The following is a 12,132-nucleotide window of genomic DNA, read 5'->3' as shown; positions in this document are numbered from 1 at the left end:
ACTGAGTTACTCCAGCATGTTGTGTCTTTCTTTTGTGTAAACCAGCATCTGCAGTTCCTTCCCACACTACCATTGGAGTGCCAGATGAATCAAAGGCGTAAATTAGAATTTTATTCACTAGATTTCCGTACTGTTATTCAAAATATGGCAAAATGAACATGTGCAAAACGGTATGTTTTGTCTCTAAAAATTAAATAACCCAATATCATGAATCTTCCGTGCAGAGTGATAAGTTTGCGGAAGGTGATGTATTTTGTGTTGTGGCAGCCTGGAAAATCAGCTTTACTTTCCCATGCAAGCCCTTCTGAAGTGTGAGGTTTTTAAGCTCTTTAAAAATAACATTGAGAAACATGCATTGCTTGAATATTAATGTTTTTTATCTCTCCACGGATGACGTCACAGAACCAGTTGCATGAATCAAAGAGTCAGCTTTTGGAGATGGAAGCTTTAGAGAGACGGTGTCGTGAGTTGGAGCGATGCCTGGAACGAGCAGAGAACAGGTAAAAGGTTCTGCCGACTTTTCGGGTCCATAGACAATAGGTGTAGGAATGGGCCAATCGGCCCTTCGAGCCATCACCGCCATTCAATGTGATCATGGCTGATCATCCCCAATCAGTACCCCGTTCCTGCCTTCTCCCCTTCTTTCGCCAATTCTTTCGAGACCCTTCTTTCACCAATTCCTTCTCTGCATAGATGCTGCCTCATCCGCTGAGTTACTCCAGCATTTTGTGTCTACCTTCGATTTACCAGCATCTGTAGTTCTTTCTTAAACAGGTACAAGGTTCTGATGGATCAGCTTTTCTTCAGCTTAATGGGTTTCCAGGTACAACCCTCATTTAAAGAATTGCTTTCCTCACAAGTGGGTGGCACGGTGGCTCAGCGGGAGTGTTGCTGCTGCACAGCGCTAGAGACCTGGGTTCGATCCTGACTACGAGTGCTGCCTGTACGGAGTTTATACATTCTCCTTGTGACTGCATGAGTTTTCTCCGAGATTTTCGGTTTCCTCCCACACTCCAAAGACGTACAGGTTTGCCATATAATCGGCTTGGTATAAATGTAAATTGTCCCTGGTGTGTTTGGGATAGCGTTAGTGTGCGGGGAAAGCTGGTCGGTGCAGTAAACAAGTTTGTTTCTTAAAAAGGAGATAACAACAAAAACTGTTAAAGGTAAACCATGGCAATCTTTAATTGATTTGTCAGACGGGAGTGGCAAAGATCTACAATGAGCACAAACGTTGCTCAGTGCTTCTCGGGCTCCCACTCACAGAACAAAGGAAAGTTAGCACAATTATACATTTTTCTTATCAGTTAAACACTCGTACCAAGTCTGAATATGGCATGACTGAAAGATTCTGTAGCCTTTCAGAATATAAGAAAAGCTGCATCCAAATCAAGCTCATCCAATAACAAGTTATTACTTATCTCTGGAGCATCAGCTATCTTTTTCTTTTTTTTAAATCTTGGCTTCTTTATGGCCTTGAAAGACGCATGATTCCATCTTAATTTTTTTATTGAAAAGACAACCTGTACTCCATATTGTGTTCCATATAATTTACAAAGTCATTCAGACTTGGCACCGAGCCATTCTTTTGTTCTACTCGACCATGCTTTTGTAGAAGAACGATTCCATTTTAGATTTAACCATTAGCTCTTTCAATATGGTCATAAGGGATGGGAGTAGAATTCGGCCCATCCAGTCTATTCCGCTCGTCAATCACGGCTGATCTACCCTCCTAACCCCATTCTCCTGCCTTCTTCTCCCCGTATCCTCTGACACCCGTATTAATCAAGAATCAATCTCACTGCTTTAAATATATACACTGACGGCCTCCACAGCCTTCTACAGCAACAAATTCTACAGATTCACCACCCCCTGACTAAAGAAATTCCTCCTCATCTCCTTCCTAAAAGAACATCCTTTAATTCCTGGGATGTGACGTCTAATCTAGACTCTCCCACTAGTGGAAACATCCTCTCCACATCCACTCTATCCAAGCCTTTCACTATTCTGTTCTCGGTGAGCCGAAGGGTCTGTTTCCGCGCTGTATCTCTAAGCTACTTTGTTGCCACTTGTGACAAGACACAGTGAAATTCTTTGCTTGCACACCCAAAGTACTTTTGTGCCGACCAGCGATCCCCGCACATTAACACCATCTTACACACACTAGGGATAATTTACTATTTTACCAATCAATTCACTTACAAACCTGTACAGCTTTGGAATGTGGAAGGAAACCGGAGCACCCAGAGAACCGGCCTCCCCCCCCCCACTCGCAGTCACGGGGAGAAGGTGCAAACTCCCTACAGACAGCACCCGTAGTCAAGCTGGAACCTGGGTCTCTGGCTCTGTGAGGCAGCAACTCTACCGCTGCGCCACATGGCCGCCCAGCTCTTGTCGTCAGCTCCAAGTTGGACGTTTGTAATGATTCTGTGCTGCAGGGCTTGAAGTCTATGTCAGCAAAGTAGGGGTTGAGTGAAGATTGACATCGCAAGCGGTGGGTGAAACCAAAATGGATAGACACTAGCCCCGAGGTAGAATATTGGAATCGTGATGGCTACCAGGATTTAGATAAGATACATCGGCTGCCAGTCAGCAGGTTGTAAACGTGGGGATTAGTTTTGATCTTTCAGAGCATTTTGATTGTCCTTTAAATTCCTATGTTTTAAATAACTATGATTTGCATTAAACAGTGCAACAACTGAGCCACAGCATCTCAATGACTTGGAGAAGAAACTGGTAGAAGAATCGGATGTCAAGGTACGGCAACTTTGCTCGTATTCCTTTGCTCAAAATATCTCAATCTTTGTCTTTGGTCGACTGTTGATGCACCGGGCACCTGCAGCACTCCTGCAGTGGGGAGTGCCATTTATTATTAATGTTTTATGTGTCATTCTTAATTGTTTACTGTATGTCGTTTTGTTACCAAGGCAAATTCCTTGTATGTGAACAGATTTGGCCAATAAACGTATTCATTCATTCATAATGCGTCTGGCATTATCACAAAATAGCAGGAATATTTCAATAAAGCACCTAACCCTAATCCCCTCCCCTCTCATCCCATTCCCACACTGACCTTTCTGTCCTGGGCCGCCTCCATTGTCAGCGTGAGGCCCAACGCAACCTGCAGGAACAGCACCTCATATTTTGCTTGAGCAGTTTGCAGCCCAGCGGTATGAACATTGAACCTATCCATGTTCTCCAGAGATGCTGCCTGACCCACTGAGTTACTCCAGCACTCTGTGAAACGTCACCTATCCATGTTCTCCACAGATGCTGCCTGACCCGCTGAGTTACTCCAGCACTCTGTGAAACGTCACCTATCTATGTTCTCCACAGATGCTGCCTGACCCGCTGAGTCTTGGCCTCTATATTCCAGGGTTAGAAAGGGAAAGGCCTTTTTTCTGGGTGGGTTGTGGCAGTACTGATCTGACAACTGATCTTGGGATGATTCTTTGGTTTAATAGGTGGGTAGATGGTGAACCTGTCCAACACGGTTCCGCTCCTTACTCTGGCAATGAGACAGTGGAATGAAACGTTGTCTTTTCTGTGCCGACCCTGCTCGGTACATGGGTTACAATGCTGGGACTGTGTTGGCTTCAGGGAGGAATATGTGGCAAATGGTTTGTCGAGGAATGTGAACCTGGCACTAACCCACTGTAAAATGTTGAGACGCAGTCATATTTATAGGCTATCTATTTGAGAATCTCACTTGTGTGGTCATCGTTGATTTCTATTTTAATTTTACAGGAAGTTCTAGCAGAAAAGTTGTCACGTACGGAGATTGAGTAAGTACATTAACGTGAGCATCCCATGGTTGTAGATAGTCACACAGCACGGAAACAGGCCCTTCGGCCCATCCCGTCCATGCCGACCAAGATGCCCCATCAACACCAGTCCCATTTAGAGTCAAAGAGAAGGTCATAGACTCACACAGCACGGCAACAGGCCCTTTGGCCCATCCCGTCCATGCCGACCAACATGCCCCATCAACACCCGTCCCATTTGACCACGTGTGGCCCATATCCATCTAAACATTTTCAAGTATCTCGTAAATGTTGTTATAGTGCCTGCTTCAACTATTTTCTCTAAAAGCACATTCCATAAAACCATCTACTTAAATCTGTCTCTTAGAGATAGCGGAGTCAGGGGATATGGGGAGAAGGCAGGAACGGGGTACTGATTGAGGATGATCAGCCATGATCACATTGAATGGCGGTGCTGGCTCGAAGGGACGAATGGCCTACTCCTGCGCCTATTGTGTATTGTCTGTCTTGTTTTTGATTCCACTACCCTGGGTAGAAGACTCTGCACATTCTCCCGATCTATTCTATTCCCCTCACCTCTATAAGATCTTCTCTCAGCCCCCTGTGCTCCAAGGAATAAAGTCCTAGCCTCCCCAATCTCCCCCTATAGTTCAGTCCCTCAAGTCCTGGGAACATTCTCGTAAATGTTCTCCACATTCTTTCCATCTTAATGTCATCCTTCCTGCAACGGGGTATTCAAAACTCAACACAATGCTCCCAAGTGTGGCCACATCTACGTCTTGTCCAACTGTAACGTAACCCTCCAACTTCTGTGCTCTGTACCCTGTCTGATTAAGGCCATTGTACTAAAAGATGCCTGTGACCACCCTGTCTGCCTGTGACAACCCTGTCTGCCTGTGACCACCCCATCTGCCTGTGACCCGACCTTCAGGGAACTATGTACCTGCAATCCTAGATCCCTCTGCTCTACAACACTCCCCAGGGCCCTGCCATTCACTGTGAAGGTCCTGCCCAAGTTTGACTTCCCAAAAAACAACACTCCACCCATCTCTGCATTAAATTGCATGAATAATTCACCAGCCCACTTGACCAACTAATCAAGATCCTGCTGTAATTGTTCATGACCATTTATTCAAATGGTTACATACCCTGAACTCTCTCTATCTTCCATTTAAAAGCTACTTGTCAGACATCCCTTTACCTGTGCTGCGGTAGAGTTGCTACCTCGCAGCGCCAGAGACCCAGGCTTGATTGTGACTCTCGGTGCAGTGTGTGCGGAGTTTGCACGTTCTCCCTGTGATCGCGTGGGTCTTCCACGGGTCTTCCATACTCCGAAGATGATCAACGTTGTGGGTTAATTGGCTTCTTTAAATGGTGCTGAATGTATGGGATAGAACGAGTGCACGGAGTCATCACTGGTCAGCATTGACTCGGTGGGCAGAAGGGTCCGTTTCCACGATGTGTATCTAAAACCGCTCCACTCCCTGGCCAACACTGCCCGCGGCAGCACAAAGTGCAGGTGACAGCTCTGTCTGCGCAGAAACTACTCACCAGTGGGGCCCATCTTACTCTGCAGTTGTCTTCACCAACAGAGGGGCACTCTTGGGTCTTTTGTTCAATAACATGTTTTAAAAATGCATCAACATCCAAAGGTGAAAATGCCTTTCAGTGCTCATGTGATGCAACCTCTGTACTGGATTGTGCCGCTAAATGACCATTGAATCCCTGCTACTGTCCATCCCAGGCTACTGTTTGTGTGCCAGGCACAGAAGCACACCGACAACCGTGTATTACAATCATATAAACATAGGTGCAGGAGGAGGCCATTCAGCCCTTCAGCTATTCAATATGATCATCTAAAATCAGCACCCCGTTCCTGCTTTCCCCCCCCATATCCCTTGATTCCTTTACCCTTAAGAGCTCAATCTCTTGAAAACATCCAGTGTGGCAGAGAATGCCAGATTCACAACTCTCTGGGTGAAAACGTTTTTCCTCATCTCATTTCTAAATGGCCTACCCCTTATTCTTAAACTGTGACAACTAGTTCGCGGACTCTCCCAACATAGGGAACATTTTTCCTGCATCTAGCCTGTCCAATCGTTTAAGAATTGTATTTGTTTCTATGAGATCTTCTCTCATCCTTCAAAATTCCAGTGAATACAAGCCTAGTCGACCCATTCTTTCGCAATATGTCAGTCCCGCCATCCTGGGAAATAACCTGGTGAACCTACGCTGTACTCCCTCAACAGCAAAAATTAGGGGACCAAAACTGCACACAATACGCCAGGTGCGGTCTCGCCTGGGCCCTGTACAACTGCAGTAGGACCTCTTTGCTCCTAAACTCAAATCCTCTCGCAATGAAGGCCAACGTGTGATTAGCTTTCTTCACTGCCTGCTGTACCTGCATGCTTACTTTCAGTGACTGATGTACAAGGACACCCAGGTCTCGTTGCACCTCCCCTTTTCCTAATCTGACACCATTCAGATAATAATCTGCCTTTTTGTTTTTGCTACCAAAGTGGATAACCTCACATTTATCTACATTATATTGCATCTGTCGTGTTTCTGCCCACTCACCCAACCTATTCAAGTCATCCTGCATCCTGCAGCCTCATAGCATCCTCCTCGCAACTCACACTGCCACCCAACTTTGTCATTCGCAAACTTGGAGATGTTACATTTAATTCCCTTGTCTAAATCGTTAATATATATTGTAAATAACTGGGGTCTCAGCCTTGCGGCACCCCACTAGTCACTGCCTGCCATTCTGAAAGGGACCCGTTAATCACTACTCTTTGTTTCCTGTCTGCCAACCACTTCTCTATCCATGTCAGCACTCTACTCCCAAAACCATGTGCCCTAATTTTGCCCACTAATCTCCTATGTGGGACCTTATCAAATGCTTTCTGAAAGTCCAGGTACACAACATCCACTGGTTCTCCCTTGTCCATTTTCCTAGTTACATCCTCCAAAAATTCCAGTAGATTAGTCAAGCATGATTTCCCCTTCGTAAATCCATGCTGACTTGGACCGATCCTGTTACTGCTATCCAAATGTGCGGCTATCGCATCTTTTACAATTGACCCACCACCGATGTCAGGCTAACTGGTCTATAACTCCCCGTTTTCTCTCTCCCGCCTTTCTTAAAAACATTAGGTAACATTAGCTACCCTCCAATCCACAGGAACTGATCCTGAGTCTATAGAATATTGGAAAATTATTACCAATGCATCCACGATTTCTTGAGCCACTTCCTTAAGTACCCAGGGATGCAGACCATCAGGCCCTGGGGATTTATCAGCCTTCAGTCCCATCAGTCTATCCAACACCATTTCCTGCCTAATGTGGATTTCCTTCAGTTCCTCCGACACCCCAGATCTTCTGGCCACGACTATATCAGGAAGATTGTTTGTGTCCTCCTTAGTGAAGACGGATCCAAAGTACCTGTTCAACTCATCTACCATTTCCTTGTTCCCCCCATAATAAATTCACTTTTTCGGTCTTCAAGGGTCCGACTTTGGTCTTAACTAATTTTTTCCTCTTCACATACGTAAAGAAGCTTTTACTATCCTGCTTTATATTCTTGGCTAGCTTACCTTCGTACCTCATCTTTTCTCCCCGTATTGTCTTTTTAGTTATCTTCTGCTGTTCTTTAAACATTACCCAATCCTCTTGCTTCCCGCTCATCTTTGCTACGTTGTACTTCTTCGCTTTAATTTTTATACTGTCCCTGACGTCCCTTGTCAGCCATGGCCGTCCCTTTCTCCCCTTGGAATCTGTCTTCCTCCTAGGAATTAACTGATCCTGCACCTTCTGTATTATTCCTAGAAACACCTGCCATTTTTGTTCCACCTGCATCCCAGCTAGTGTATCTTTCCAGTCAACTTTGGCCTGCTCCTCCCTCATGGCCCCATAGTCCCCTTTATTCAACTGGAATGCCTCTTCCTTGGATTTAACACTATCCTTGACTTCCCTTTTTTTCCTGAATATTGAGTTCCCCTACATGTTCAGCTCCCAGCCTTGGTTACCCTGGAGCCATGTCTCCGTAATCCAAACTACATCATATCCCTTAACTACTAACTGCGCATTCAATTCATCCACCTTATTACGAATGCTCCTTCGATGAAGGCACAAAGCTTTCAGGTTAGTTTTTCTTATCTCCCTTCTACCTTTTGCTTCTGTCCTCCTTTTATGACCCTCTGTCTCCTAACTAATCCTTCCTCATTACACAATACCCAGTCTATTTCTAGTCATCCCCCATATTGGTTGCCCTGTTAGATAAACTATTGAATTAATCTCTTTAACCAGCAATGCTACCCCACCTCCTCTTCCTTTCTGTCTATTTTTCCACAATATTGAATTCCGCTGCATGTTTAGCTCCCAGTCTTGGTCACCCTGGAGCCATTTCCTACACTCTTTCCGGTTAAACTGCACGCATACGCTTCCATATTCTTGACTCCACCACCCCCCCCCCCCCCCCACTGTTTAGTTTAAACCCACCCGTGTAGCTCCATACTCTTACATCTCTACTCCTGCAGCTTTTACTGTAACTATGATATCTGTACACTGTAAACGGCTCGATTGTAATCATGTATTGTATTTCCGCTGACTGGTCAGCACGCAACTAAAGCTTTTCACTGAACCTCGTGACACGTGTCAAACTAAACCAAAGATCCTTCAGCAAGCAGGATAGACCACTCCTTCTAAATGCAATGGGCTGACGTGTAATGCGGAACGTGGGCCTTTTTTTCATCCATTTCAGTGACCCGACCCGACCCCGCAGTGTATTCAAAGTTGCGGGGGAACAGTTTGTGTTAATAAATTATAATTCCGAAAATGACGAGAAGATTTTTATCAAATAACTTTTATTTTTACGAGGATGTTTCCGTAACTGGCTTCCGTCTCCGCTATGGGATCTTTGGTGCGGAGACGGAAGCCGGTTACGGAAATGGGGCCGAAAATTACCCATGAAAATCTGCCCATAACCGTACTACATCTTTTTCGTCGAGTGATCTATCTTGTTTGTTATAGGGTCTTTGAACTAAACCACTGCCTCTTGTTTGTCCAGATTAAATGTGAACAAAACGTCCCTGGACTCTCTTCAGCTCGATGTCACCAAATGCCAAGAGGAACTTGAGCGCACCAGGAGATTAGAAGTCAAAGCCTTCGGTGAGAAGGAAGAGTTTCGCTCGGCCCTGGAATGTGCGAATGAAGAGAGAGAGAGACTGCTGTGGGTAAGAGGAGGTGTGGGTGGCCTTGGAGAGCAGCAGTGGAGAAATGGGCCGGATATTGAATGGGTCTTTAGTTGTACAGAGCCCTAGTGAGACCACACCTGGAGTATTGTGTGCAGTTTTGGTCCCCTAATTTGAGGAAGGACATTCTTGCTATTGAGGGAGTGCAGTGTAGGTTTACAAGGTTAATTCCCGGGATGGCGGGACTGTCATATGCTGAGAGAATGGAGCGGCTGGGCTTGTATAATCTGGAGTTTAGAAGGATGAGAGGGGATCTTATTGAAACATATAAGATTATTAAGGGCTTGGACACACTAGAGGCAGGAAACGTGTTCCCGACGTTGTGGGAGTCCAGAACCAGGGACCACAGTTTAAGAATAAGGAGTAAGTCATTTAGAACTGAGACGAGGAAACACGTTTTCTCACAGAGGGTGGTGAGTCTGTGGAATTCTCTGCCTCAGAGGGCGGTGGAGGCCGGCTCTCTGGATGCTTTCAAGAGAGAGCTAGATAGGGCTCTTAAAAATATCGGAGTCAGGGGATATGGGGAGGAGGCAGGAACGGGATACTGATTGGGGATGATCAGCCATGATCACATTGAATGGCGGTGCTGGCTCGATGGGCCAAATGGCCTACTCCTGCACCTATTGTCTATTTAGAGATACAGCGCAGAAACAGACCCTTCAGCCCACCCAGTCCACGTCGACCAGCGCTCCCCGCGCACTAGCACTATCCTACACCACGGACAATTTACATTTAAGCCAAGCCAATTAACATACAAACCGAAGATCTCGGAGAAAACCCACGCAGTCACGGGGAGAACGTACAAACTGCGTACAGACAGCGCCCGTAGTCGGGATGGAACCTGGATCTCTGGTGATATAAGGCAGCAACTCTATACCGCTGCGCCACCGTGCCCCCCCCACCGCCATCTTTGCTCATCTCTTTACTGCGTCGAAGCTCATGGAAATTAGAGAATTAAATTAATGGCAGCACGGTGGCACAGCGGTAATGTTGCAGCCTTGGAGCCGGGCTCCATTGCCAGAGTGAGGCCCAACACAAACTGGAAGAACAGCACCTCGTATTTTGCTGGGGTAGCTCACGACCCAATGGTATGAACATTGAACTGTTCAATATTAGTAAACTAACATCTTCTCTTCTCCCTCTCTTTCTCTCTCTCTCTCTCTCTCTCTCTCTCTCACCCCCCACCTCCGCTGTGCCCCACCTGCACTCTCACCTATTTCCCCCTTCCTTTCCTCCAGCTTCACAATTGTCACACTATAATCCTTTTGTTCGCACCTTCAGTCATTTCACGTCTGGCCTTTGTCCAAACATCTCTCCATTCAACTCTCCCTAACCCGCACCTGTATCCACCTATTACCAGTACAGCACAGAAACTGGCCCTTCGTCCCCACTTACCCATGTCGAGCATCTACACACGTCCCACATGTCTGTGCTTGGTCCATATTCTTTGAAACCTTTCCCATCCATGGATCTATCCAGCAAGGTGGCGCAGCGGTAGAGTTGCTGCCTTACAGCGCCGGAGCCCGACTTCCATCCTGGCTACGGGTGCTGTCTGTATAGAGTTTATACGTTCTCCCCATGACCCGAGTGGGTTTTCTCCAAGAACTTTGGTTTCCTCCCACTCTCCAAATACGTCCAGGTTTGTCAGTTCATTGGCTTGGTATAAATGCACAAATTGTCCCCAGTGTGTGTAGGATGGTGTTAGTGTGCGGGGATCGCTGGTCGGCGTGGACTCGGTGGGCAAAATGGCCTGCTTCTGCGCTGTATCTCTAAACTAAAATGTCTTTTAAATATTGCTGTTGCACCTGCCCCAACTGCTTGCTGTGGCATCTCATTGCGTATACCCCCACCCACTGTGTGAATTCCTCTGGGCTCTGTTATAACCAGACTCTGTGTATGAAAGCATTGTGCATCAGCTGCCCCTGACCTGAGCAACCTGTACATGTGTTTTAACAAGCTGCTCAATTGTTTCTCTTTAACCCTTTTGAAAAATTATCCGACAATAGACAATAGGTGCAGAAGTAGGCCATTCGGCCCTTCGAGCTAGCACCGCCAATGGCTGATCATCCACAATCAGTACCCCGTTCCTGCCTTCTCCCCATATCCCCTTGACTCCGCTATCGTTAAGAGCTCTATCCAAGTCTCTCTTGAAAGTATCCAGAGAATTGGCCTCCACTGCCTTGTGAGATTCCACAGATTCACAACTGGGTGAAAAAGGTATTTCCTCGTCTCAGTTCTAAATGGCCTTATCATATTTCTTATGGCATTTCTGTTAAACTACAGGAAGTCACAACTCTGCGGAGCCAGGTGGACAACCTGACTGAGGAGAATGGGAAACTGGTCGGGCACACCAACCTGCAGCAAAAAATCCAGTATTTGGTCAAAGTCAAGAAAGACAACTCTCGACTCTTGGAGGTACACTTTCTTAATACAACATCATTTGCATTTTTGGGAGTATTTTGCTGAAACTTCAAGCTAAATAATAATTTGGTCACTACATAAACCAAAAACATGTAGATGGGACCCGTGTCGATGGGGCATGTTGGTCGGGGTGGGCAAGTTGGGCTGAAGGGTCTGTTTCCCCGGTGTAAGACTATGGCTATCAATTATGGACACAAAGTCGTAGTAACTCAGCGGGTCAGGCAGTGTCTCTGGAGAACATGGATACGTGACTTTTCACAGAGTGCTGGAGTAACTAAGTGGGACAGGCAGCGTCTGCAGAGAAGGAATAGGTGACCCTTTTCCAGGCTATTTATCTTTTTCATTATCTGTGTAAGAAATTCTATTTATTCCAAATACCCCTCTATGGTGCATTCTCACGATAGCGCAGCGTTAGAGCTGCTGCCTCACAGCGTTGGAGAACCGGGTTCGATCCCGACTACAAGCATGGCTGATCTCTGCCTCCTTATCCCATTAACCCACAAATCTGAACATCTATGGAGTGTGGAGAAAATATTGGTGCACCCAGAGAAAACCCACACAGGTCACAGGGAGAACGTACAAACTCCGTACAGACAGCAGCCGTAGTCAGGATTGAACCCGGCGCTGTAAGAACTTTACAAGTTTCCCCGTGAACTCAACACAAACTCCTGCTTTGATCAGATCTACCCCAAGCC

General features: G+C 46.2%; 1 protein-coding gene across 1 annotated transcript in view; it reads left to right on the top strand.

Moving 5' to 3' along the window:
- kif15 (kinesin family member 15) overlaps positions 1-12,132 on the top strand; it is an 88,701-nt gene that overhangs the window by 75,707 nt on the left and 862 nt on the right. The window contains exons 30-34 of the mRNA XM_055653226.1: positions 403-500; positions 2,691-2,757; positions 3,748-3,785; positions 8,833-8,998; positions 11,300-11,431. Coding sequence (XP_055509201.1) covers positions 403-500; positions 2,691-2,757; positions 3,748-3,785; positions 8,833-8,998; positions 11,300-11,431 — 501 coding nt within the window. The remainder of the gene's footprint in view (positions 1-402; positions 501-2,690; positions 2,758-3,747; positions 3,786-8,832; positions 8,999-11,299; positions 11,432-12,132) is intronic.

The sequence above is a fragment of the Leucoraja erinacea genome, chromosome 2, assembly GCF_028641065.1.
Source record: "Leucoraja erinacea ecotype New England chromosome 2, Leri_hhj_1, whole genome shotgun sequence".
NCBI classification, from domain to species: Eukaryota; Metazoa; Chordata; class Chondrichthyes; order Rajiformes; family Rajidae; genus Leucoraja; species Leucoraja erinaceus.
This window is presented reverse-complemented; position numbering and strand designations above follow the sequence as displayed.